General features: G+C 55.2%; 1 protein-coding gene across 2 annotated transcripts; it reads left to right on the top strand.

Moving 5' to 3' along the window:
• Positions 1 to 1,927: 1,927 nt before the first annotated feature.
• On the top strand, positions 1,928 to 25,835 carry LIMD2 (LIM domain containing 2). 2 transcript variants are annotated; one of them, XM_084615843.1, is made up of 6 exons: positions 1,928 to 2,080; positions 14,039 to 14,180; positions 15,438 to 15,567; positions 23,596 to 23,640; positions 24,080 to 24,219; positions 24,897 to 25,835. In XM_084615843.1, exons 3-6 carry the CDS (start codon positions 15,526 to 15,528, stop codon positions 25,054 to 25,056), a joined length of 387 nt encoding a protein of 128 aa, XP_084471969.1. In that variant the 5' UTR covers positions 1,928 to 2,080; positions 14,039 to 14,180; positions 15,438 to 15,525; the 3' UTR covers positions 25,057 to 25,835. The 2 variants fall into 2 exon arrangements, with proteins under 2 accessions (XP_084471969.1, XP_084471970.1); XM_084615844.1 differs by lacking the exon at positions 1,928 to 2,080 and adding an exon at positions 12,778 to 12,796.
• Positions 25,836 to 26,140: the final 305 nt, after the last annotated feature.

The raw sequence follows: 26,140 nt of genomic DNA, 5'->3' as shown, positions 1-26,140 counted from the left end.
AATAGATCTGCACCAGATTTGGACCAGGGGCAACAAGGAATCTCATGTGCTTTCAGTGGTTCTTTTCCATGGTGTTTCCTGTGTTCATTGTAGATTTCACACTCGGATATCTTCTCTTTCATGGCAGCATTCACGACATAATGAGGCATCTCCTGCTCTGTTCTTACGTCTCACTACCCAGATGGGCACTGTGGATTATGCGTAGTATTTCTGAACTTACACTGTGTGGACTTTATTATAGTGATCATATTCTTAACCAAGTAATTTAGTGTCTGTATTTGCTCAGCAACGTCTAATTTTACCATCCAGTCAAGCTCAGCTGTGTCAGTGATAAGGGAACGTTATGTATGCAGTGTTATTGTAGCTATGTTGTTTCCCAGGATATTAGAGAGACTAGAGACAAGGTGAATGAGGTAATATCTTTTTAATAAAAGAGACAAACTTAGGAGCTTACACAGAGCTCTTCTTCGGGCCTGGAAAACATCCTCACAGTGTCACAGCTAAAGGGGGAACAGATGGTTTAGTATAACTTGTTAACACATATTTCAAGGGCTCATTCAAGGTGAAGTGGCCCCTTAACACCCTTGTAGTCATAGGGGGGAAGGATAGGACTTTGTGTAATAAATGTTTTTTAGGCCATACAGTGGGATCTGTATCTGTATCAGTGTGATGTATTATTTTATTATTACATCCCTGCCCATTAAACACCTCTGGAAATTCATTCCTGTTTTTTGCATTTTGTTCTGTAGACAAATTCTGCCCCTGTTAGGTTCACCTGGATGCATTTGCAGATGGATGTTTCATCTAAACACACTAGGGACTTCCTGTATGGCATCAAACTGTACTTAAATGGTATGAGTCCTCGTACAGATCTATCAGTGTAACCGTGCTACTGTGGAGGCTCCTTTGGGGACCATTATGTGAAACAAGCTTCGTTTTTATCACTAGTTTTTTACTGGGGTTCTTAATACATTTACAAAGCAAAACTCCACAACAGGTTGGTGTGTGACACTGGAAAGAAGTGAACAAAGTGCAAATTTCAAAAGAGCCGTTGTAGCTGAGCGCAGACTTTCTGGGTGCCCTTGGGCAAATCACTTAGTCTCTCAGTGCCTCAGCGCAGAGGGGTGATAATAATGCTTCCTGTCTTCACAGGGAGGTCGTGAAGGTGAATGAATTAAAGCCTGTGAGGTGCTCAGACACCCCGGAGATGGGCAGCAGTAAGCACCTTTCGATGGATGCCTTCTCTGATCCTTAGGAAGGGAGCGTGTCTGCTGTGAACCTTAGGGGGAGGGATCTCCCAAGGCAATGCATCAACCCCCCGGCTGTGCCTGTGGTCCCCCAATCCCTACAAACTTTAGCAAGTCTTGGAACTTGGGAACGGAGCTATGGGAAGGAGGGAACTTCTGGGGGTCGGGGGGGGGGCTGCCAGGAGGGGTCGGGGGGGGGGGCTGCCAGGAGGGGTCAGGGGGGCCACAATGAGCAGAGAGAATCATGCCCCATAGTGTTGCTAAGTGGGCCTGAGGGTCTCTACCAAAGGGCACTGCTGACCGCCTCTCCAGAGATGGCTGAGCCCAAACCCCAGAACTTTGCCAGGGGGTCTTGTGGGGTGGGGGCTGTTTGGAGAACCGGCCCCATCTTGACAGCAGGGGAGGAGGAATGATTGTTTGCCCTGGCTCTCCTAGAGAGAGGCAGGGACCTGAGGCATGTGCCCTGGAGAGATCTCCTCTGGCAAGGCTCACGTTGCCGACAGGCCAGGAAAGCCACTTGGAGTTTTATTTTGGCGGCGGCGGGGGGGCAGAGAGAGAATGGTGAGGGGGGGCTCGGAGGAGGTTGGGGGTTATAGGTTGCTTCACACAAAGGAGAAAAGCAAGGAGCCAATCACAGGCAGCAGCCTGGTGATAAAAGGACGAGCAAGGCGGCTGGAGGGAGCTGGCAGGAAGCAGCTCCCAGAGCTGAGTCTGGGCAGAAACCCCCCCCCAACACCCCCCCACACGCTTCCTGGCCAGAGGGGCGGACAGACGCTGCCGGGGAAGCCTCCCTCTGCTCTGCCTTCCCGCGAGGAGCCGTGCCCGGCCACAGGGTGAGTCCCCGTTCTGCGGGGTACGACGGGGCGCCCGAGCTCCCCGCCCGGAGGAGACAAAGCGTCGGGCTGGGGGGGTGATGGGGAGCTGCTGCTCTCGGCGAGCCCCGGCTCTGCCCCCAGCTGGGGGAGGGAGGGAGGGAGGGAGCGGGGAGCAGCCCCCCGGCGCCGGGGGGCTGGAGGGAAAGGGATGGAGAGATGCACAGGGAGGCGGACGCCGAGCCGGGGAGAAGGAGGCGCATGGACTGTGTTGCACAGCAGGGGAAAGGGGGGCTCCAGCCCTGCCCGATTTCGGGGCAGCGGGGTTCACGAGACAGGCCAGACGTAAGGGGAAGCCGCCTACAACTTTTGCTCTCCGGGGAGGGTTTCGGAGGAGGTCCAGATGGGTGGCCATTGGGGGCTGAGTCTTCAGGCTGCATGAACCCCAAGGGGTGTCTGGTTTTGGCCAGTGGTCAGGGCTCAATATGTGCCAGTTCAGAGCCCCCGGCACCCCTGGGCCGGGCCGTTCAGAGCCCCCGGCACCCCTGGGCTTGCCGCCTCAGTTATGAAAATAAAACAACTGCTGAGGGACCCCTCCGGGACATGGGGTCAGCCAGGGGCCAGGCGGCGTGAACCCTTAGCCCTCTGGGGAGATGGACGGGACACCTCTCTGAGCCTTGCCTGGGCTTGCAAGGAGAGGAGCTGGCCTGGAGGTGAGCAGAAGGGAGAGCCAGGGGTGATGCTGGGCTGGGGGGCGGCTGAGCTGGAGACTCAGCCCTGAAGCCGGCTGGAACGGTTTGGTTCCAACTTGTGGTCCACCAGAAATGCCTTCTTGGTCAAACTGAACCGTTTGGTGGCAATGTAGCGGTTGTGATGGAAACGTCAGCGGGTCCTGGCTAGCTTGTCTGGACCACCCCCCACTCAGTGGTAGGGGACCTGCACGTGGGTGGGGGAGATGCGAGTTCAAGGTGCTGCTCTGCCTAATTCAAAGCAGGGAACTGACTCTGGTTTTCCCACAGTCCAAGGCTATTGAGGTGTTTCTCGTGCCCTTTCTCCCCGCCCCCCCGCCCCTTCTTGTTTTCCAGCTAGCCCTCCTCACCCCCACTGTCTGCACTGCATGGTTGTGTTTTCCTCCCTTGAATTTCCCAGCCTTGGTTGATCTGTAACCTCTTCAGCAGTTCTTTGTCACATGCTGCAGTACACACCAGGGAGGGGCTGGAGGGGTTCATTTTTAATGTGATCAGAGAAACCAGAGATGGAAGATGAGCTGTTAGATCATAACTAGTTTATCCCCCTTGGCTAATGCAGGATTATTCCTGACAGTGCATTTCCTAATGTCTCATCCAGTCCAGCTTTAAACCCCTTGAGCGAGGGGCTTTCATGGCTTCCCTTGGGAGATTGTTCCAGGTCTAAGAGTTTTAATAATAAAATCTTGCTCTTATCTAGCATTTTGCATACATAGATTTCAAAACACTTTCCCAGGAGATCAGGATCATTGTCCCCATGCTACAGATCGGGGGGAAAAGGAAGCACAGAGAAATGACACACTGACCCATTTGATTCAAATGGATCATTTAAAACCTAGTCCAGTTGAAACTGACAGGAAATGACTTATAGGCCCAACTTGTAGGCTGATCCCCAGTCAAGGATCAGGTCCCCATTGTGCTAGCTTGCTGTGCAAACAAAAAACCAAGAAGACAGCCCCTGAGAGTGCTCCATCTGCATGTTAGGATGCAACTGGCAGATGCAACAGACCCATTGGGTGAAAGGGTGAGAACCACGAAGCAGAGAGAGTTTAGTAGAAAAGCAGAGAGCGGCAAAGTTGAAGGGGACAGGGGAGTTTCAGATGAATTAAGCCAGTTTATAGAATGACTGGGTTTCCACACTCTCTAAAGTCTCTTACTTTTTTTTTTTTTTGTGTGTAGTCTCCAAATCACCTTGGTCAAGAAATCCCAAATGGTTTGTGTTTGGTCTCATCAGCACTGGTACCATTCCATACTGGAGAGGTGTGGGACAGGGCTTAGTTCAATAGCATAGCCCTGCAAACTGTGACCCTCCGAGAACTCCCATCAGTGGCTGGCTGGGTTCTTGCAAGCCTTTGTTGGGAGACACGCTAGCCTGGGTGAATGGAGCCGAGCCACCCTGGAGATGGAGTTGAAGAACTCTGAGAGGTCCAATGCTGGGAGAGATGGCCTGGAGCCAAAGAGAAGCCCAGTCATGGTGTTTGAAGGGGGACTCTCAGACAGTTTATAAGGGCCATTAGCTTATGTGGAATTTACAAATGATGGGCAAGGTTTTCAGTGGGAACTAGTGGGAACCCAGGAAGAGGTTTGATTATCAGAGGACAGGAGCTCATGTTCTGAAAACTATGCCCCTTTAAGATGTCTCAGGCCGGACAACCCAAAAATGAGGGATCCCAAACCACTAATCACCATAGAAAATCTTGCCTTTTTTTCTGAGGTGCTGAACACTCCGATGTTCCATTGACTTTAATGGGACTTGTGAGTGCTCAGCATGTCTGACAAATCAAGCCTGTATCTATTTATAATGTCTCTAGCAGAAGAAAGTATAAGTGTTGAGTGTGTTTTCATATGTGAGCATCTTTAGGTACATTCTGAAAAAAGTAAGGAAATTCCCAGACAAAAACATTGTTAAGATCTAGTTACTGTTGTCAGGATGGACCAGTGGCTTCTGCTAATGCACCTTAGGAGAATGTGGTATTTGGGTTTTTTTTCAGTGCCAGAAAACCAGTACATTCTACCTTAAGATATAGGTCAGAAAGGCTCATAGAGAGAACCGCAAATTAACCGCTCAATGCCTTGTCTGTCCCATTGTCTTAGCCATTTGCCTGTAACCAACTACTGCAGATCCTCTAGTTCTTCATGCAGCTAATCATCTACCTGTGGAACTCTTAGCCGCAGTATGACTGAAAGTCCGATACCACTGGAAGATTCTAAAAGGGGACAAATGATTTTATGGCCAGTGTCATTTGCAGTACTGTGGTATTCAAACAGCCGGGCACATGGCATGTGCTGAGAGGAGCTATGGGGATCAAGAATAAATCCCGTGCGCCCATAAACAGCAACATATGCCAGTCTGGCTGCATTAGGTGTATTGCTTTTGCCAGCCCCTGAAGCATCAGGTAATGGCTGTTGCCAAGAGCGGAACACCAAATGGAGCAGTATTTTGGCATGGCAAAGCTAATGCTCTATGGGTTGGCTGGTGTCTAATTAGCTGAGCTACACAACAAGGGCCTAATCCTGAGATGAGCCAAGCACCCCTGACTCCCACTCACTTCAGTGTCCGCCATCAGGATCAGGCCCAGACGGGCTGCAGCTGGCTGGTAATAGTCCCAAGTGCAGCTATAGCGTGTGGACCCTCCCAAGGAAATGGCTTCCCTGCAGTGACACCCAAAGGCTGCCGGGAGGCTTTACCGAGCGATTGCTTAAGGGGGAATCTTTCTCTCTTGGGATCAGCCAGTGAGCCTATCATGGGAAGCCTCCTCAGCCTCTGAGGGCCATAAGGAGTCCTGGGTCACTTTCTGGGGAGCCAGTGGGCCTAGGGGGAGCAGTGTGCAGTCCATCTTGGCCAGAGGGAGGGGCACGGTGATGCAAGGAGGAGTGAAAAAGGACAAAAGTGGTCTAGAGTTTATGGGATTGTCTCCGGGGCAGCCCCATGTCCCGTAGAGCTCTGGGGCACCCCAAGTAGGAGCATGCCAGTGTCTTGATGCTTATTGGACAGACATCAGAAAGTGTCAACTCCAGCAGAAGATTCACCTCCAAACCCCATGGTACCTCTGGCCTCCTCCTGGCGAGATGGCTGGAACTGGTGTGGAGGTTCCCCTCTTGGCTCCAAATTCCTCTGACCCCCTGGCTGTGGGGGTAGAAAATCCTTCTGCCACATTGGTGGGGGGGGTCAGGACTTTACCCAGTGATAACTACAATAAACAGATGTGGCCCAGCACGTTCACCAGCCAGTTAGGTATTTACATGCCTAAATCCCACTGAAATCAATGGGCATCAAGAGCCTATATACCTTTGAGGATCTGGGCCTTATGGCACGGACTGAGCCACAGTGCCCTTAATTGTTCTCTTCACGAGAGTCAATTAGCCACAGTAATTACCACATTGCAGTCTCATGTCCAAGTCCCAAATCTCCTCAAAGCTACTCTGCTTCCCCCGGTGACTAGACTGTCCCCACCATCCCTCCAGCATCGATTACGGGCACCTGGTTTCCTGGTGGCTGGTGTTTGCATTCAGTGCAAGCCCTGCTCCACTCCGCCAATTCCACGGACGTCCAGCTGACTCTGCGCCCATCAACTGCAGCGCTTTCTCCAGACCCCTCCTTAAGACTCGTCTCTGTTGCAGTGCCCACAGGATGCTGCCGACTGAACACAGCTGGGCCCAGGGTGAGCGGAGATGAACAGTACTGCTGGGAAACCTGCGTTTTTAGTGCTAGCACATCTGCCCTCTTCCTGCCCCAGTTTTTCTGTTGTCTTGTCAGAAACCTAGCTTGAGAGCTCTCTGGGGACTGTCTTCTGACTACCCGTTTCTCAGCACCGAGCACAGTGAGCTCCCAAGCCTTGAGCAGAGCCCTGAGGCTCTACTGCAATACAAATTATATCAGTCATTTTTTAAAAAAATGACCTCTCTGCTGTGCCTCAGTTTCCCCTTGCCATAAAGTAGGGGAGTATAAAACCCGCCCTCCCGCATCTGACAGGGAGCTGAGGGGCTTGTACAGTGCTTTGAGATCCCACTGTTGAAAGGCAGTTGCTATGGATCTCAACATTCCCATCTGCCTGGTGTCCTTCCAAAGACACCTGCTCCAGCCTCTCCCATTTTGTTTCCACGGATAATTCTGGGGGTGAGTGGGAGGGTTTTTTCCTCTCCATTCCAAGGTGGTTGGTGCATTGTCGCCCCTGACAAAGGCAGTCCTGTTTCTCCTAGAAACCTATTTCTCTTCAGCGTTCTTCAGCAGCTCATCTGCAGATTTCCTTCCCACGGGCAGTCTTTCAAGAGGCAACTCGGCAGCACGATGTGGCTGGAAAAGGGATTGGAGGGATGAACTGGTAGAAGTGTGAGCTTGGTGCACTGTATCTGCATCCCAGTCCTGCAGGATTGCTGAGCGACTCCAGCTGAAGTCAATGGTAGCTGCAGGGTTAGCATCTGCCCTCATCACTGTAGGATCTGAGCACCCCTCTGAGGTAGGGCAGTGCTATTATCCCTATGTTATAGACGCAGAGCCAAGGCACAGCAAGACTAAGTGACTTGCCCAAGGTCACACAGGAAAGCTGGTAGCACAGAGGCTTGAACTCGCACCTCCTGCCTAGGGCCCTCACCACTGGGGGCATCTTTGGTCTCCCCACCTTGGCTCTAAAGGAGAATGACCCATCTGCTATTCATTCCTGGTCCATATGTTTCCCAGTGCCTCACATGCAGTACAGGTCAGAGAGCACTCGGGGGTGCTCCTAGTCTGCCAGAGTCTAACCCCGCCCTTCTGTGACCTGCTCCAACTGCACTTATCCTCCCCCTCGCCCGCCTGCCCACCCCTCCAAGCGTCCAGTGAGAGCTCGCACGTGAGCCCTGAGTGTGCTCAGACCCAGGCTCTCTCCCACCTTGCACTAATGTGCGGGGGCCGGAAGGAAAACCTCACTCCTGCGGATACTCAGTTAGGTTCCCCAATGTGTTCCCTCGCCCTCTGCGAGTCCGTCTGGACCCAGCGGAGTGTATGCTCGGGCTACTGCAGCCTCCCAGCCCTGTGGCGATCAGGGTGGACGATCTAGCCCCGGCCAGTCAAGGCCCCAAAACTGATGCTATAGAAATGGGGGCACCTTTGCCCGGGGTGCAGTGAGTTTGGTGGGTCTCAGATCAGCTCCATAGGTCACAAAAATTCAGTTGGTGTCAATTGATGCCCTGGCTGGCAGTCGTGGCACAGAGGGCAAGGGCTGGATGGGCCCTGGAAACAGGGTGGGCAGAGGCACACTTATGACTCTGTGTGTGTGTGTGTGAAATTTGCGCTGCCATTGCTTGCACACAATGGCTAAGCCAGGAAAATCAACCCCAAGGGCCGTCAGGTGGGGCTCTTTCACAGATGCCTCCCTGGTGCAGAGGGAAGAGCCGTGTCTAAGGTACTGAGTGCAAATCATCCCCCTGTTCTGGCAGAGCCCGTGCTGATTTGGATCCCTGGCACCTTTCACCAGCCGGAAATTCACTCAAAGTTAGCAAATGAGGCCAGGCGCCCTTCACTGTGGCGCTGTTTCTCATGGAACCTGCAATACGGGGGAGCCTTCCTGTCCTCCGCTTTACCCTTGGGAAAGTCTGACGCAAAGGCAGGATTATCCCACCAGTAAACATACTCCTTGCAGTGTTTGTAATGGGAACCATATGCTTGAGAGGGGCCCGGTGCCTGGCTCGCTGGCCCTACAGGAAGCATTTTGGCTTTCTGAAGGGCCACTCACCAGCTGGCCAGAGATTGCTCCAGGCCTATGCCGAGTGGCCGGGGAGCAGAGAACACAGTGAGGGGAGGGCGGAAATCTTCGCCTCTGCCGTGCCGAGAGGTACCACTGCCCCTCACAAATATACTGCAGAAAGTCTCCTTAGTCCTGTCGGAGCAAATGGCAGGTGCAGATTTCACCGTGGCGGGGCAGATCATGTCCTCCGAGTGACACGCCAATGTGGAGCGACGGTGAGCAGACTACAGAGTTTGTGTGCCCGTCAGCGTGTGGAGGTTGTTCGTTGTGACGATTGGGCCCTGTTTCTTTAAATCTGTAGCAGGAAACCGGGGGTGGGGAGGGGTGGTGGGAAAGATTCGAGGCAGAAACTCTGCAGTGAAGCGGAAAGGCAGAGCAGCTTAAGGGATCGGGCTGTTTTCCTTATTCGAATAAAGTTCCTTGTTCAGTGTCAGCAGAAAGTGACTCATTTTGTAGTGCCTCGGCATTGTCGCCCGGCATTCGTGGCTGCTGGAGCCCCTCCCACCCTGCAGATACCTTCAGCTTGTCCACGGAGGCAATAATTAAATAAAAGAACGGAAGGGCCAGACCCTGAGGGCCTGACTCCGGCGCACCCTTGCTGAAGTCTCTGGGAGTTTGCCGGAGCCGGGACTTCAGGACTCTGCCCTGAGCAAGTCCAGCGTTGGCGAATTGTCATGGACGGGCACAGGCCTCCTTTGTGCTGTCCTGGTGCCCCCTCCAGCCTTGACCTGGAGGGGCGCCCTGTAATGGTGAAGGGGCAGGTCAGTCACCACTGTCTGTTCCATTCGTCCTCTCTCTGGTGACACTCCTGACAAGGGGCTGGAGGTGACTGTTCCACTGCGGGGGTCTGCGCTGAGCACCCACAAACTCATGCCACACAGGTTCCCAAACAGGCATCGGTGACAGCAACCGTTGACCTGAGAGGATGTTCCAGCTGGCAAAGTGAAGCGGGATACACGTAGTTTACTCGGCAGAGATTTTGTGCTAGGACTTAAGATGCCCCAAAGCCCCGAGGGGCTCCGCAGGGTGAGAATCCCCGCAGGAGACATTTCCCACGTCTCCCCTTCACGGCCAGCCCTGCTTACTCTCTGACAAGCTTCACTGACTGCTGCTGGGTCAGCCCAGACTTGATCCTGGCTCGGGGGAATCCACTCCCAGCGGCAGCTGGGTGATAGCCCTCCCTTTCCCAAGAACATGCGACGCAGAACGTCAACGGGGGCCATGAGAAAGCGGCACCGAGTCTGCTTGGTTATTAAACCCAAAATAATAAAGTCATTCCTTTTGTTACTGCCAGTGTGTCAAGCTGCCCGGGCTCGACGGGATAATCGATCGTTAATTAGCAGTCACTAATAGAGAGCCTCTCATCTCCGCATCTCAAAGTGCTCTACATTAGACCTGGTGGGAAACAGGTTTCCCGTCCCATGAATATATATTGACATTTTTCCCTGTCTCGGACTGGGATGAAAAGTCCAAATCTCGAAAATATTCTTGAAACAAAAAACTAATCCCCTCCCCCCCACTTTGAGTCAGTCAGGACATTCTGATCATTTCAAAACATTTTGTTTTGGTGTCGACCCTTTGTCTATTGACGAGAAAACAACTTGTTGAAAAGTTCCTGACCAGCTGTATGCTACAGACAGAATTAGCCTGGCAAAGCACCCCCCACCCCCGATGTGAGGTCTCATGGGTCACTATCACAAGCTTCACCGTGCAGGTGGGGAAACTGAGGCAGACGGTGGGAAGATGCCTTGCCCGAGGTGTCAAAGTGAATGAGTCGCAGAGCCAGGAATAGAAATGACGATAGGATAGAAACACTGGCATGCGTTACCTAGGGAGGTGGTAGAATCTCCTTCCTTAGAAGTTTTTAAGGTCAGGCTTGACAAAGCCCTGGCTGGGATGATTTAATTGGGGATTGGTCCTGCTTTGAGCAGGGGGTTGGACTAGATGACCTCCTGAGGTCCCTTCCAACCCTGATATTCTATGATTCTATGATTTAGCAGAAGTCACTGCAAACCCAGCCGTGATCACTAGGCTGCAGTGGGCTTGATTCTCATTTGCACATAAAGGGGGTGTAAATGGCACTGCCAGAGGGGTGTAGCATGGGCCTTAATCTAAATGAGAGAGAAGCCCAGTGCCTTGCGGGGGCAGGGGGGGGGGGCAAATTTCTGACAGCGCTAAGGGCCAGGTTTCCAAGTGCTCGGCACCTACAATTGCACCCCCATTTTCCAGAGAGATCAACTCCCATTTAGGCAACAAGGACTCGAGTTTTCAAGAGCCCAGCATCCAGCGTGCACCCGCTGTGCGGGCCTCTTTGGGAAATGCAGCCCCCCCGTTGTGGGTGCACTGAGCCCTTGAAAGGCGGACCCATAAGGCACAAGTGGGGTGCTGCCTGTATGCTCTAGTGTGCACGACTCGCCAGTTCCCTGCACCTCTTGCTGCAGAGCATGACAATGCCGGTTCACAGGCCAGCCGAACCCTGATTGGGCAACCTCCTGTGCTGAGAGACTGGGGGCCCAACTGAAGTCAGTGGAGTTGCGCCAGGGATGAATCTGGCCCAGTCCCCTTCACCTCCATGAAAAGACAAGCTCCGTTACCTAGCTGGTTTTGGCTACTTCCTGCATTGTCACTGATAGTTGGGCCTTGTTCCAGCAGGAGTGACCTTAAGAGCGAAGCGTCCCCTGTAGTGGGTGGAAGCAAGTTGCAATCCCCCTCCTCTTCGCTCTCGCTAGGGCATAGGGCGATGTGTGGACAGGGACCCGCGACTCAGTCCCACGTCTTGGTGTGTAACGCAGACCCACACAGGTAGCAACTCTGCATATGGCTGCTCCTCTCCCTCTCCTCCGTTCACGCTGACCTGCTCTCCCTCACACAGGATTGCCTTTTCCTGCCATGCCTGTCTCTCTCTCTCTTGCTCTCTCTGCTTCATCATCTCTTTCGTTCCAGATCTCAGCCCCTCTTGTTCGCCCGCTGTCATTTTCCCACACATGCTCTAAGTACTTATCTGGCCCTCCGTTGCTGTACTATCTGAGCATCTCGCAGTCTCTAGTGTATTTATCCTCACAACAGACCTGGTCAGCAGGGCAGTGCTATTAGCCCCATTGTACAGACCGGAAACCAAGGCACAGAGAGGCTAAGAGTCTTACCCGAGATCACACAGGAAGCCAGTGGCAGGAGCAGAGAGTGGGGTCCCTGCCCACGGCACCATGCTTCCTTCCTGCTCCGTAACTATTTCTTTCTCTTCTAATAACGCTGGAAAACTATAGGAACTGAGAGGCAGTGCGGCCCAGCGGCTAGACCCTGGAGTGACCCTGCCAGGTGACCTCTTTGGGCTCAGCGACTAAGTTCAGCTGGGAATGATCCAGCCTGGAAAACCCAGGCCCTTGATGCCACCTGCAGAGTTTGCTTGTTTAACGCTGTCGTCCCGCCCAAGAGCGTGGCTGAGCGTGCAGGTCCCGTGTTGCCACACCGATTGGCCCTGTGTGACTGGCCAGGCCGGTTGGAGGATCCCAGCACATTAGCCGTCTACAGCGCACCAGGGATGTCTAGCCAGAGCTTTCTCACAGACTGATGGGTGGCTGCCGTTGGCAAAGCGCAGGGAGCAGGTGGCTGTTCTCGAGCAGCAGCACTGTGCTCTGGACAGCGGTTCTAGAGCAGAGGGGGTGGCACATGGGAAGTCTGTTCTGGATGGCTCGGAAGACGATGGAGCCTGGAAGGCAGTTCTGGAGCTGGGGGGAGTGCTCCTGTAATGCTGCTCTTGGCCACGATAACGTACATGGAAAGGCTGCTCTAGAGGCTGTTCTGGAGCGGCAGGGTTGTTCTAGAGCAGCGGGGCCATGCCCCGAAAGGCTGTTCTAGAGACATGGGTAAAGCCTCTCTGGGCTGGGACAACGACAACCCTTCTGGATGCATCTACGCTGGCAAGTATGGGCCCCGCCAGTCACTATCTGTGCAGCTCCCAGCAGCAGAGGCCGTAGTGTAGACAGGGAGCCGGCGTTCTTACCATTGTATCGTCTGACCCCGACCCCTGAGCCCGGTCTGCACTAATGCCTCCCCTGGTGGGAGCTGCCGCACTGTGGGGCCTGACCTAACTCAGGATGCTTGACCCACACTCCTGAGCACACCCTTCCCCTTGCTGCTCTCATGGCTGCCTCCCTATCCTCTGGCAGGAAGGATGTGTAGCAACATCTCCTGTTCAATCCCCGCAGAGCTGTGCCCTGAGGGGCCTCTCCACTGGGCCTAAGCTACCAAGACGAGAGGGTTTGAACTGGGTATGTGCACAGAGGGGAGGGTCTCTGTGTGCGGTCTGTGCAGGAGAAGGGATTGCAGGGGGAGCTTTGGTGAGATGTGTGGAAGGAGGGAGAGAGGGGTGGACGTGGTGGGGGCAGATGAGGAGGGAGGGGGACGGAGAGGTGCAAGGGGGAGGCTGAATGAAGCGTGTGTGTGTGTGCACACGTTGGGGGGGTTGAATGAGGGTGTTCAGAGAGGTCAAGCAGGGATACAAGTAGCCGCAGAGCAGGGCCTGAGAGGTGTATATGGAGTGTGGGGGGGCAGGCTGAGGGTTATCTGGGTGGAGAGGGGAGTGGTAGACGTTGAGGGGGTGTGTAGGTGGGAGGCAGGGAGGGGGATGGGTTTGGGGAGGTGAGGGGTGTAGAGAGGGAGGGGGAGGAGCAGGTTGATGGGAGTGTGGGGTTGAGGGGCAGTTGAAAGTGTGGGGGCACATTGAGGGAGGTGGCTGAGAGGGGTGTGTGAGTGGGACATTGGGATGTGTGGAAGGTGGGGTCCGAGGGGGTGTGTGTGAGTGGGACATTGGGATGTGTGGAAGGTGGGGACCGAGGGGGTGTGTGTGAGTGGGACACTGGGGGGTGTGGAAGGTGGGGACCGAGGGTGTGTGTTTGAGTGGGACTCTGGGGGGTGTGGAGGATAGGGACTGAAGGTGTGTGTGTGAGTGGGGTATTGAAGGGAGTGTGGAGAGCAGAGTTGAGGGGAGTGTGGTGAGTGGGGCATTGGGGTGTGTGGAGGGTGGGAGTTGAGGGGTGCAAATGAGGGGGTGGTGAGGGGAGTGTTTGGGTGGGGGCTTAGGGGTGTGGACGGGGTGGGGATGAGGAGGTGTGGGGGAATGGGGCATTAAGGGTAGGTATGTGTAGGGTGGGGGTTGAGGGGTGTGAGGAGAGGAGGCAGAGGGGTGACTGAAGGTGTGGGGCATGGTGAGAGGTATGTGGAGGGCGGGGGTAGGTGAGAAACCGAGGGGCTTTCTGCATGTCTTGGCAGCTGTTTCCCCATCCATTGGTGTCTCGCTCTCTGGACATGTTTTTGGGACAGCGGGATGACACTCCCATGACCCCAGAGAACAGGCAGGGTAGGCCCCCCTGACTGGAGTGGGTTTACATCAGGGCAGTGGGGCACTGGGCAGTGCCAAGCCCCCCGGCATCGGAGCCCGCGTCCCCCTCACCGCACTGGGCAATGCTGTCACTGCTCTACCAGGGCAAACTATCTCTGTGTTTTCTCTGTAGGTCTCCCCAGCCCTGAGCGTCTCCTTGGTGCTGAGAACGTCCCGTCCCCAGAGGGCCAATCTCCTGACTAGGGGCAAAGCAGCCCAGCTTGTCGCTTGGCTCCATCCCAGCCGCGGCCTCTGCTGGAGCTTGGCGGAGCCTGGTAAGAGCTTCATTTCCTTTTCAGCCCTGGTTCTGGCTGGAACAGGAAGCTTCTCGGGAGGTCCAAAGACCCCTTTGATGCTCCTAAGGAGAAAGAGGGCCCTGGTTTTCTTTTTAAGGGTGCGTGCTCTAGGGCAAGCCCCAGGATGGGGCCTGAGCCCCACAAGGTGGGTCTGGCTTGTGAACCCCCTTCTTAGTGGGCGTTTGGATCCAGGGTCCTGGTTCCGGCGGGCAGTGGCTGGCCTGCTCTGACCCCGCTGAGCACGTGCGTCTGGCCAAGTGTAACTCCGGCTGCGCGGCTCGGTGGAGCAGGAAATAACAAGCAAACCACAGAGGAGACGGGAAATGAGTTGGGTAAAATTGGAGCCACTTTCTCAGGGGCTGCAAATCCTGTGCGCTCAGCCTGAGGACAGCGCGAAGCCTGCGGGGGGAGGCTTCGGCCACCTGGCCCCTCCTAGAGCTAGAGCTGAGGGTCTGTGCAGGGGGCGACCCCAGCTCTCCTGGTGCTCTCAGCACCAGAGCTCTTAAAACCACACACAGTCTGAGCGTGCCTGCTTTTCCCCACAGCTTAGCACCCCCCGGGAGCTGGGCAAGGCCCCCACCGCTTCCGATGCTCCCACAGGACCTGTCTGTCTCCATGTCAGCCTGCTCTCCCCACAGGCAGATCACTCACAACTCCCCCGCCCTCCCATGTTCAGTGTCCCTTTGATGGCCAGGCTCCCTGCCTGGGCAGAACTTCTGCGTGACTCCGGCCTGGAGCCTGGACGTGGCATGTGAACTGCTATTATTATTTATCTGTAGCACCTAGGAGCCCCAGTCATGGGCCAGGTACTGTACAATCACCCCCAAGGGCATGCTGGGAGGCTACTATCTAGAGCCCTTGCCTTTTTCCAACTGACCCCTATTAAGGAAAGCCCAGTGACCCAGTGCAGCTACTCAGTGATCCTAGAGGCTGGACCCTGGGGAAGGAGGCAGGTGTTGTCAGGCAAGGGACAGTACTGAGGAGTTGAACCACCCCCTCCCCCTCAGTTACCAGCACCCTTTCCCCACGTCACACCGTGGAAGCCTGGAGCTGCTGCCCCCCGGGGCTGCTCTGCATATTTGCCCGGGACCCCGTTTGTGAAGTCACCCGGTCAGGGTCAAGCACACAAGCTCTATGCACCGACCCTGCCAAGCCTTGAACAGGTGGCAGCTTGTCTGGGGTGAGGGAGCGGGTCTGCCCCAACGAGCCGTGCTCCTCTTGACGTTTCCTCCCCAGATATCACGAGGGGCCAGACTTAGCCACAGCAGCCTGGCCACCAACATCAACCTCAGGATTAAGGCAAAAGACAGAGTGGGAAGGAAGCATGTTCCAGGCCAAGGGACCAGCCAGCGCGACCTCCGCTCACGTAAGTGTCCTCACCCCTGGGAGTTATTATTCCACATTGCAAGAGTCGGAAACCCCCTTCCCACAAAGGAACGGCGTGTCCTTCGGTTCCCGGGGCAGAGAGCATTCACTGAGCACTTGGGAAGATGCTTCCGGTCATGGGTGATCAGTCAGCCATTATTGCAGCTGGTTGAATAGTTAAACCCTGCTAGGTGTAATGCAAACGTACAGTGTCATGCCATCTAGGGGCAGCTGGGCCAAGTTTGACATGGCTGCTGCAGTCTTCGCTAAGAGCTCTGGGTATGCTAGTTCCAGAGGTCCAAGGTTCAATGCCCGCTGATCCACCCAGGGCGAGTGCTCCATGTGGGAGGCTTTTTTGGGGAATGCAGCTTGATGCGACACTAGGGCAGGGGTCAGCAACCTTTCAGAAACGGTGTGCCGAATCTTCATTTAGTCACTTTAATTTAAGGTTTCACGTGCCAGTCATACATTTTACCGTTTTTTAGAAGGTCTCTCGCTATAAGTCTATATATTATATAACTAAACGATTGTCGTATGTAAAGTAAACAAGGTTTTCAAAATGTTTAAGAAGCTTCATTTAAAACTAAATTAAATTATGACGCCGGCTCACTCAGCCCATTGCCGGCTTGGGGTTTCGTTCACCTAGGCCAGTAGCAGCCTGAGCGGGGCCTGAGGCCAGAACCCCAGACTGGCAGGGGGCTGAGCAGGGCCTGCGGCCAGGATCCCAGCTGGCAAGGAGCCGTCAACCAGAACCCCAGACTGGCAGCGGGCTGAGCGGGGCCTGCGGCTGGGACGCTGGCTGGCAAGGGGCCGGCAGCCAGAACCCCAGACTGGCAGCGGGCTGAGCGGGGCCTGCGGCTGGGACGCTGGCTGGCAAGGGGCCGGCAGCCAGAACCCCAGACTGGCAGGGGGCTGAGCGGGGCCTGTGGCTGGGACCCCGGCTGGCAAGGAGCTGGTGGCCAGGACCCCAGATCGGCAGTGGGCTGAGCGGCTCAGCCCGCTGCTGGTCTGGGGTTCCGTCCGCCGGCTCCTGCCAGCCAGGGCCCCGCTCAGCCCCCTGCCGATCTGGGATCCCAGCTCTGCCCACATACAGTGGGAACCTACCTTCTCCCTGGTTCTAGCCCATTCTCTTCCTCGCTCTCCACACTGAGCTGAGGGTGGGAGTGCACTGAGCACAGGGCTGGGGGTGAAGGAGCAGGTCTGGGGGTTGGGGTGCAGGGTCCGGCCAGGAGCTAGAATGAGGGAGGGGGCTCAGGGTTGGGGCAGGAGTTCTGGGTGTGGAGTGCTTTCCTGGGCAGCTCCCATTTTGTGTGAGGGGTGCAGGTGGGAATGTGGGGGTGGGGGTGCAGGAGCTCCCGTTTGGTGCTCAGGGTGGGGGTGGGAATGTGGGGGGTGCAAGAGTCAAGGCAGAAGGCTGGGGGTGTGGGCTAGGATTGTGGGGGTGCTCCCAGCCCCCTGCCCAGAGCAGCTCACGGCAGGGGGCTGGAGGGGATATGCCCTAATTCCATCCCCATGCCCCAAGACCCGCCCCTGCCTCTTCTGCGGCTCCGCTACCCCCCTCCCTGGCAAGGGCCATCAGCTGATCCCCAGCAGGGAGGGAGAGGAGGAGTGGCAGGACCCCAGCAGGCTGGGGGAAGAGGCAGGGGAGGGGGAGAGGAGGAGGGGCAGGACCCCAGCAGGCTGGGGGAAGAGGCGGGGGAGCAGGGAGAGGATGAGGGGCAGGACCCCAGCAGGCTGGGGGAAGAGGAGGGGCAGGGGGGAGCTGGGCTGCCCTGCAGCAGCCTCTGGCAGGACCAAGCTTCTTCACCCTGCCCGCATGGGGGCGGAGAAGAGTGGGCTGGGGCGGGCAGGATTTTTAATGGCTCGCTGCTGCCTGCCGGGGTCCCAGCCTGGGTTCGGCAGTGGGCTGAGCGGGGCCGGCGGCTGGGACCCCGGCTGGCAGCAGCGAGCCATTAAAAACCGGCTCGCGTGGCCCCCTGGGCTGGAGGCTTGTATTCCTCACTCTGGTCGCGACGTGGCCGTGATCCCTGGTGTTTTCACCCTCTTTAGCATGACCGTGTCTTCTTCCAAAACTGCATCGGTCACCATTGACCATGTTTCAGTCGTCCAATCAGGGAGCAGAGATGACGCCACGTGACTGGGCTGACCGTCCAGACAACAGGGACGGTGACTAGTCTGAGCAACAAATTCACTACTATCCAGGGGTGCTGGAACAGTTTTTATAGTGGGGGGGGGGGGGGGGCTAAGAGCCATTGAACCGAACTGCAAACCCTGTGTGTAATAGAAACCACTTCAAGCCAGGGGGTGCGTCCACACTCCTAGTTCCAGCACCTATGCTACTGACCCATTGGCTGCAAACAACGGGCCCAGACTATCTGGAGGATACTGACCAGCACCGACCATGTTAGAAAAGAATCGGGCTCAGCGATGTCTTAAGGAAGGGTTTGATCAGAGGTGGTGCCTTTTGGGCCGGCTTTTCACAAGAGCTCAGCGTGTTGGGTGCTGAGCACTGGTGAAAATCGGGCCATTAAATATCACAGTGGGGACTGCTGAGTACTTTGGAAAATCTGCCCCCCAGTTGCGACTGACAAGCAATCGGAAATTTGACCCCAAGGAAGCAGAAATCTGATTAGCTGGGTCTGTGGCCGGCCCGCCGTGTTACCGCTCCCCCCTTTCCTGCCTTGTGGTGCTGAGTGCTTATTTGTGTTTCCATGGCAGTCTGTGACCTCCATCAGGAGCATATGTGTCATTTAGGATCAGACTAGGCAGAGATGGAAAAAGACCTGAGAACATCCCCTGCTAGGACAGGAGCTAGTCCTTCCCCTTCCATAGTGCACTTGACTGGAGGCTGCTGAGAAGCGCTGAGACATGGGACATTGCCATTAGATCTGCCCATGGACGTATTTCAGCTTCAAAGTGATGATGTTTTTCCCGGTTCAGCGAAGTTGTTCCTGGGGGCACTGAGACGGTCTCCCATAGTATTCTTGTCAGCAAGTTAAGGAAGTATGGGCTGGATGAATGCACTATAAGGTGGGTAGAAAGCTGGCTAGATTGTCGGGCTCAACGGGTAGTGATCAATGGCTCCATGTCTAGTTGGCAGCCGGTATCAAGTGGAGTGCCCCAAGGGTCGGTCCTGGGGCCGGTTTTATTCAATATCTTCATAAATGATCTGGAGGATGGTGTGGATTGCACTCTCAGCAAATTTGCGGATGATACTAAACTGGGAGGAGTGGTAGATACGCTGGAGGGGAGGGATAGGATACAGAAGGACCTAGACCAATTGGAAGATTGGGCCAAAAGGAATCTGATGAGGTTCAATAAGGATAAGTGCAGGGTCCTGCACTTAGGACGGAAGAACCCAATGCACAGCTACAGAGTAGGGACCGAATGGCTAGGCAGCAGTTCTGCGGAAAAGGACCTAGGGGTGACAGTGGACGAGAAGCTGGATATGAGTCAGCAGTGTGCCCTTGTTGCCAAGAAGGCCAATGGCATTTTGGGATGTATAAGTAGGGGCATAGCGAGCAGATCGAGGGACGTGATCGTTCCCCTCTATTCGACATTGGTGAGGCCTCATCTGGAGTACTGTGTCCAGTTTTGGGCCCCACACTTCAAGAAGGATGTGGATAAATTGGAGAGAGTCCAGCAAAGGGCAACAAAAATGATTAGGGGACTGGAACACATGAGTTATGAGGAGAGGCTGAGGGAGCTGGGATTGTTTAGCCTGCAGAAGAGAAGAATGAGGGGGGATTTGATAGCTGCTTTCAACTACCTGAAAGGGGGTTCCAAAGAGGATGGCTCTAGACTGTTCTCAATGGTAGCAGATGACAGAACGAGGAGTAATGGTCTCAAGTTGCAGTGGGGGAGGTTTAGATTGGATATTAGGAAAAACTTTTTCACTAAGAGGGTGGTGAAACACTGGAATGCGTTACCTAGGGAGGTGGTAGAATCTCCTTCCTTAGAGGTTTTTAAGGTCAGGCTTGACAAAGCCCTGGCTGGGATGATTTAACTGGGAATTGGTCCTGCTTTGAGCAGGGGGTTGGACTAGATGACCTTCTGGGGTCCCTTCCAACCCTGATATTCTATGATTCTATGAGTGTGCTGGCCAGGTACAGAGATGTCTGGGCAGACTGTGTGTAGTCCGAGCGGGAGCTAGGCACAGAGTGATCTGGACCCATTTACCCATCGATGACGAGATGTGCAGGTCAGTTACATGGGCGTCTGTGGGACTGCGTGGAGGTTTCGCTCTGCAGTTGACCCCTTGCAAAGGGGCAGCTTCTTTTCTAAATCCTGCAGCTGCTTCTGCCCAGCCAGGGGAGTCCATCTGGTTTCACAGGGCCTGATTCTCTTCTCCTTCCTACAGATCTCTCTCCATTAACGTCAGTGGGTGACTCCAGGCTTGGGCTGGTGTGAGTGAGGGCTTGTCTTCACCTACAGCAGCACAGCTCTCCCGTCGGCGTCTCCCGACAGGTGGTAGCTATGTTGACGGGAGAAGCCCTCCGGTCGGCACAGCGCTGTCTACATGGAGGGTAAGGTTGGAGTAACTCCGTGGCTCAGGGGTGTGGTTTTTTCACACCCCTGCGTGACGTAGTTATACCGATATAGGGCTGTAGCGTAGACCTGGCCTGAGAGAGGAATTTGGCCCCTGGCCTTAGCTGTATTGTGCCAGGCACTGAGAACAGCTGGGAAATGTCTGCAGAGGCGGCTCCTGGAAATGGGCATTTCCAGCATGTGTGTTACACAAACTGTTTCCCCCACAATACCGATGGAGCCAGAGGGAGAAGAGGCGGTGCTGGGAAAGGAGAGGGAGAATCAAGGGGGTGGCTGGAGAGAGAGGGGGAGGCTGTTCCAGACAGCAGGCGCTGGAGAGAAGACTCTTGCAGTACCAGGCTCTTGTGGGGGGACAGAGCGGAGGCTGGGGAGGGAGGGGAAGGAGAGAGTCGGTCAGGGGTGTCTTTGAAGCAGCAGCCAAGCCTGGAGTTACAAAGCTATAGCAAGCAGGGCTGAAACTGACATATTTTCATTACCCAGTTCATTGACTTCCCTGCATCCTGAGTTGGGTTACGCTGCTGAGTAACTTGCTAGAAGCCCATTAACCCCTTTGTTCCTGAACGGCTGTTTGAGCGATGAACTCTGTGGGCCTGATTCTCCACCGCCACGTGCGACACACAGTCACTTACGCCAGTGCTCCCAGATCACACTGGGAGCCACACTCGCATTGCACTGTCAGTGACAAGCCAGGGGAGCAGAGTCAGGCCACTGGGTGGAGCGGGTGAGGTGATGGGGCAGATGAAGCAGGGGTGGAGTGGCAGTAGAATCTCTGGTAACCAGGGCTGGGGGAGATGATACAGCTGACATTGGCGGCCCCAGGGTGCAGGGCCCTGTGTGCCACCGGAGTGTTGTTAAGCACACGGGATCCTTTTCAGGGGAAAAGGCAATACACCACGTTTATTGAAGATACAACAATTAGCATATGCATTTAATTACATTACACACACACACACTCAGCACCGCAAGTCGATCTTATAGTTACCAGTCCAGAGTCTGGATCAATTAGCGGCCAGCTCGGTTGATCACGGGTAGGGAGGAGCCGGGTTCTGTCGGTCACGACATGATGTTCCGGGGAAGTCTTGGCAGGACGAACCCCAAGTTTTATGGCAAGGCACCCTGTTTACATAGTGATTTTTTTTATTGGGACCAATGAGTTTTGCACATCATTAATTGTTGTTTGACAAGTGCTTTTTCTTTTCTTTTGTTTTGTTTTTTATTAAGTTTTTAAGGGAGTTATTTTACACTGGTTTTGATCATAACTATTTTGTTTTTATTGATAGGTGCTTGTTTTATTTTTTGAGTTGTTAATTTGCCCTTTTTTGACATTTTAATAGGGGCGTGTTGCAGCCTCCTGGCGCTCTTGTGTTTGCCTCTGGGTTTTTTGTTGTTTTTTGAATATTTGGTTGAGTGATGACCTTTGCACTTACTTTTTAATATATGTTTTTCATTTACACACAAAACAGAATTAATCTACACAGAACATTTTGAACAGGAACACTAAATTGCAATGCAAAAGAAAAACAAGTACAGCATTCTTTTACTTACTTTAAAATGCTAAACCTACAACAAAGTGGTGACCCTTAAAGGTTTGTTACTGCCTTGAAATTAGTCCAGACACAAAGAAATTCTGGCTGATACATTTCTACCAATGGCACATTAGGCCATTCCTTTTTGCTACTCAAAATACATTTAATAATAGGAGGACTTGTGGCACCTTAGAGACTAACAATGAAGACTAATCCGATGAAGTGAGCTGTAGCTCACGAAAGCTTATGCTCAAATAAATGGGTTAGTCTCTAAGGTGCCACAAGTCCTCCTGTTCTTGTTGCAAATACAGACGAACACGGCTGCTACTCTGAAACCTACATTTCATAATGTAATTTATTATTTTATTATTTTTATATTAAATGATACAAAATACAAAATATAAAATTTTGCTACTGCTTGGCCCCCTTTTGATCCCTGAAGACCAATTCTTGAGGGGGGCATGTGTTATACAACTGGTTCATAGCAATATCTGGAGAGGCCATTTAAGCTGATGGTTGTAATTTCACAAACATTCTTTTTGTTCAACAGCACGTACAACATGTCCAGCAAACAAACACTGGACAATATTAACGCAACTAGTAACGGGTGAGACATAATAGACAATGTGCCCCTAGAGGTCGGGGACCAGCCTGTAGAAACATCGTACCGGTGATAGGCTGTTAGATATTTTTTAGACCTAGCAATTGTTAGCATGTTTTTATTTGCAGGTAATATTTGAATGACGCATTTCCCTATATTCCTTTGTGTCTGTGCTTTCGCTGAGATTATTAACCGGGTCGATCCTTTTGGGGGGAGGCAAATGGAGCAGAGCAAGTAACTCTCCAATGAGCTGCCGTCTGTTTAATGCAGCTGGCATTGCGTTAGTGTCTGTGCTTGGGGGGGCTGCGGGGGGGGAAGTGAAGGAGTTAAAGAGGAAGGCTGGTTTTGTGGCTGAGATAATGGATCGGGATTCAGGAGCTCTAGGTTCAATTCTCTGGTGTGCCACAGGCTGGCTGGGTGACCTTGGGCAAATCACTTGACCGGTCTGTGCTCAGTTCCTCATCTGTAAAATGGAGACTTCCTTTTTCTCACCCTTCAGCTGGTTTCTCTCTTTGGCTTTGGGGAACTCTTTGGGGAAGCAACTGGGGGTCTGTGCAGCGCCTACTGCGATGGGGCCCTGAGCTCAGCTGCAGTGTCTCAGCACGGCCGTAATACAACGAAAGAATAAGTGCAGCCAGCCAGTCAGATCACTGACCAGATTATGGGCTGCAGTTGTGGGTGAATGTGTCAACGAGCATAATTCCCGAGCCATGGATTAAGGGTGGCCATCATACACTAAGCTCTTGCTTGGCCTGTCTCATTATGAAATCTCTGGTCTTCCTGTATGACGAGGGACAGCAGGTAGAGTGGGGTGAAGCCGCTAGCCCCCAAACTCTGGTCTGCAATGCCTGAGGATTCAGAGGCTGAGGGCTGTGTCCGCCAGTCTGGTACCCGTGTTGATTGGGGGTGGGGGCACATTTTCAAAAGCGCTCAGGTCCCAATTAGGGGTCAGAGTAAAGGCCAGACTTCTTAAAAGTGGACCCAACATGCTGAGCCCTGGAAAAATCTGGCCCTGACTGTGGGGGCTGAGCTTTTGAAAATGCTGACCTAAGCATGTTGAGTGCCCTCTAGTGGGACTACTTAGTACAGCAAATGCCCGTTGGACTACGTTACCCAGAAGCCTTAGGAGGAAGTCGGTGCTTTCTCGCATGGAGCGTGAAAAATAAAGCCCCGTGTGTCATCAGCAACAAACCTAAAAGTTCCTTATAAAAGGAACCTCCTCCCACACGTGTCTAATCTGCCACGACCTCCCTGCTTCCCAGCCAGGCAGGAGGCGTCTCTTCGCTGCCTGGCCGGCTCCTTCTCCTGCTGCAGGCTGCGGGAGTCTCTCACTTGGATTCTCTCCCCCTTTTAGGAGGCGAGGAGCACCCCTGGGGGCAGCGCGGTGCAGCGCTCCAAGGTACCTGACCCGCACGACCGCCTCGTGCCAGTCCCCGCGCTAGGGGCGGCCGCATCACGCAAAGGCAATGGGTGGGTCCGGCGTGCGGGGGCTGGGGCAGGGTGGCTTTTGCCCGGCGAGCGTGACAGGTGATGTATGGAAAGAACAGATCACGAGGCAGCCGGTACCCACAGCCACCTTGTCCCCTGGGCCTGTAGCCGCTGTCAAGCGAAGCGAAGCGGGGCTGGGCTGGGTCAGAGTTGGGGTGGAAACCTCCAAGGAAGAGCTATTTGCTGGGGGGGGGGTGGCTCTGGTTTGCACAGGCCCAGTGCCCCAGCATTCGGGCTAATTTGAAACGCTGCTAAGGACCCAGCGGGAGGGCTGGGGGGGGGGGCACCTGTGTTTCCTTGACGCTGGCGGGTGCTCAGCAGCGTCTCCCTTTGGTTTCTGTGCGGCTCAGTCGTTCAGCCTGAAAGCCCAGGTGAAGGAGATGTGCGCGGCCTGCCAAAAACCCGTCTACCCCATGGAGCGGCTGGTGGCCGATAAATTCGTCTTCCATAACGCCTGCTTCTGCTGCAAGCACTGCCATGCCAAGCTCAGGTGAGGAGGGGGCTGGGCTGGGCTGGGCTGGGGAAGGTTGGGCTGAGCCTCCCGGAGTCACAGCCCGTTGCTCAAACTCGGGCTTAAGTGCTGCAGTCCTAAGAAAAGCCGTGCCAGGCGGGGCACCGCCCAGAGCTCTCCCGGAGGTGCCCGAGGACCGGAACGCTGCTCCGGCCGGAGTGGGCTGCCCAGGTGTTCCCGCGTGGCTGGAGCCGAGGTATTAAGGGAGGAAGCTCGAAAGTCGGTTGAATGCAACCAGCGGGCCCCCGAGCACTGACGCGGCCCCAGGTCCCAGGCCAGCCCGCGCTGGGCCAGAGGGAAAGCCGGGAGTCGCGGGAGCGTCGCTAGCTCCCCAAAGGCTGGGTCGGGAGTTTGGAAGGGCGTTTCCAAGACCCTCTACCCTAAAAACCCAGCCCCAGCTGGGAGCAAGGCCACGTGTCCGCGCGGGGGGTGGAGGCTGCGTGCCCGGGGACAGGCCTTTTCTCCCGTCTTCCACCGCCTCCCCTCCCCGAGCCGCTCCGCTCCGGCCCCGCTCCGCCCGCCTCGCCTCCTCCCGGGTGACATCGCTGCGCTGTCGCTCCTCGAGTTCCCGTTGCGCCCCCTCGTGGCCTCCCGGCGCCTCCCGGCGCTCGGCTGGGCGCCCCCGGGCCTGCTGATCGCAGCCTCCCTCCTTTCAGCCTGGGGAGCTACGCGGCGCTGCACGGGGAGTTCTTCTGCAAGCCCCACTTCCAGCAGCTGTTCAAGAGCAAAGGCAACTACGACGAGGGGTTCGGGCGCAAGCAGCACAAGGAGCTGTGGGCGCACAAGGAGGTGGAGAGCGGGACCAAGACGGCGTGATGGGGGGGGGGCCCGTTCCCGCCCCCTCCCGCCCCGAACCCAGAAGGGGCAACGCGGGGCGTAAGGCTGAACCCGGGGCTGACTGAGCTGCTGTAAAGCAAAGGCGACCCGCAGAGCCGGCTGGGGTCAGGCGGACGCCGCTTGGCTCCAAGCAGCCCCCGGGGCTGGGGCGGGGCGTCCTTTGGCAGGTGAAGGACCTGCTGGGGCGGGAGGGTTCTGGGACGCGCAAGGCTCAGTGGGGACGGTTGGAGGGGGCCGACCTGAATTGAGCATAAGGCTTGAGAGCAGGTGCTCGGTGGGAGACGGTCAGGGCTGGCCTGGGCATATGGGGTGGTTCCCCTAATATCTATAGGGCCCCCCCCCCCCGCTTACAGAAATCGGGGAAGAGCCACTGGGTGCCCACCAGACGGGCATGCAACGCGCATTACCTTTAACCCCCGTCCCCATTCACGAGGCCCAGGTGTCTGCCGCCCTGGAGAAGGGGGCAGCTGGAGTCCACAGAACCAGTGCCCTGGTGTCACCCCCCCCCACCCCCGTCCTGCCTGCTGGTGCTGGCGGGAGGGGGGAGAAGCGGGGGGCGGGTCGCTCTTTGGGTTGCAGCAGCTCAGGTCAGCTGGGGTTGATCAGCCGTCACGATGTTGCCCCGTGCCTGTTTAACGTTGTCTGTCTGGTTTTTCTATTTGCCGTCGATTGGTACGTTCTGCACCAGAGCCCGGGCTGGCGGCCCCCGGCCACGCGCTTGTTTTGATTATTTTTGTAATACAAGGTTTCTGAGCCTTGCCTGCCTCATTTTGCTTTCTGCGGGGGGTCAGAGCCGATGGTGGGTGTGGCTGCCTCCTGCTGGCCAGATGGTAGAGTTGACTGCCCCAGAGAGCCCCCGCTTTGCCGGCCACATGGACAGGAGGTGGGGTGGTTGGTGCCTCCCCTGCCTGGCATTCGTACCAGGACCGTTCAGGTAGCATTTCTACCAGCGAGGCACAGGGGAGACTCCCCATGACTGCGCTGGGCTGACCTGGCCGTCACCACAGGTGCCACAAAGCGCTGAGCCCGTCCCCGGAACGGCAGCCAGGGTGTCTGAGCAGGG

This window comes from Lepidochelys olivacea (genome assembly GCF_965140295.1).
Source record: "Lepidochelys olivacea isolate rLepOli2 genome assembly, chromosome: 27".
Lineage (NCBI taxonomy): Eukaryota > Metazoa > Chordata > Testudines > Cheloniidae > Lepidochelys > Lepidochelys olivacea.
The sequence above is the reverse complement of the archived record's forward strand: the minus strand, read 5'-3'. Positions and strand labels throughout refer to the sequence as shown.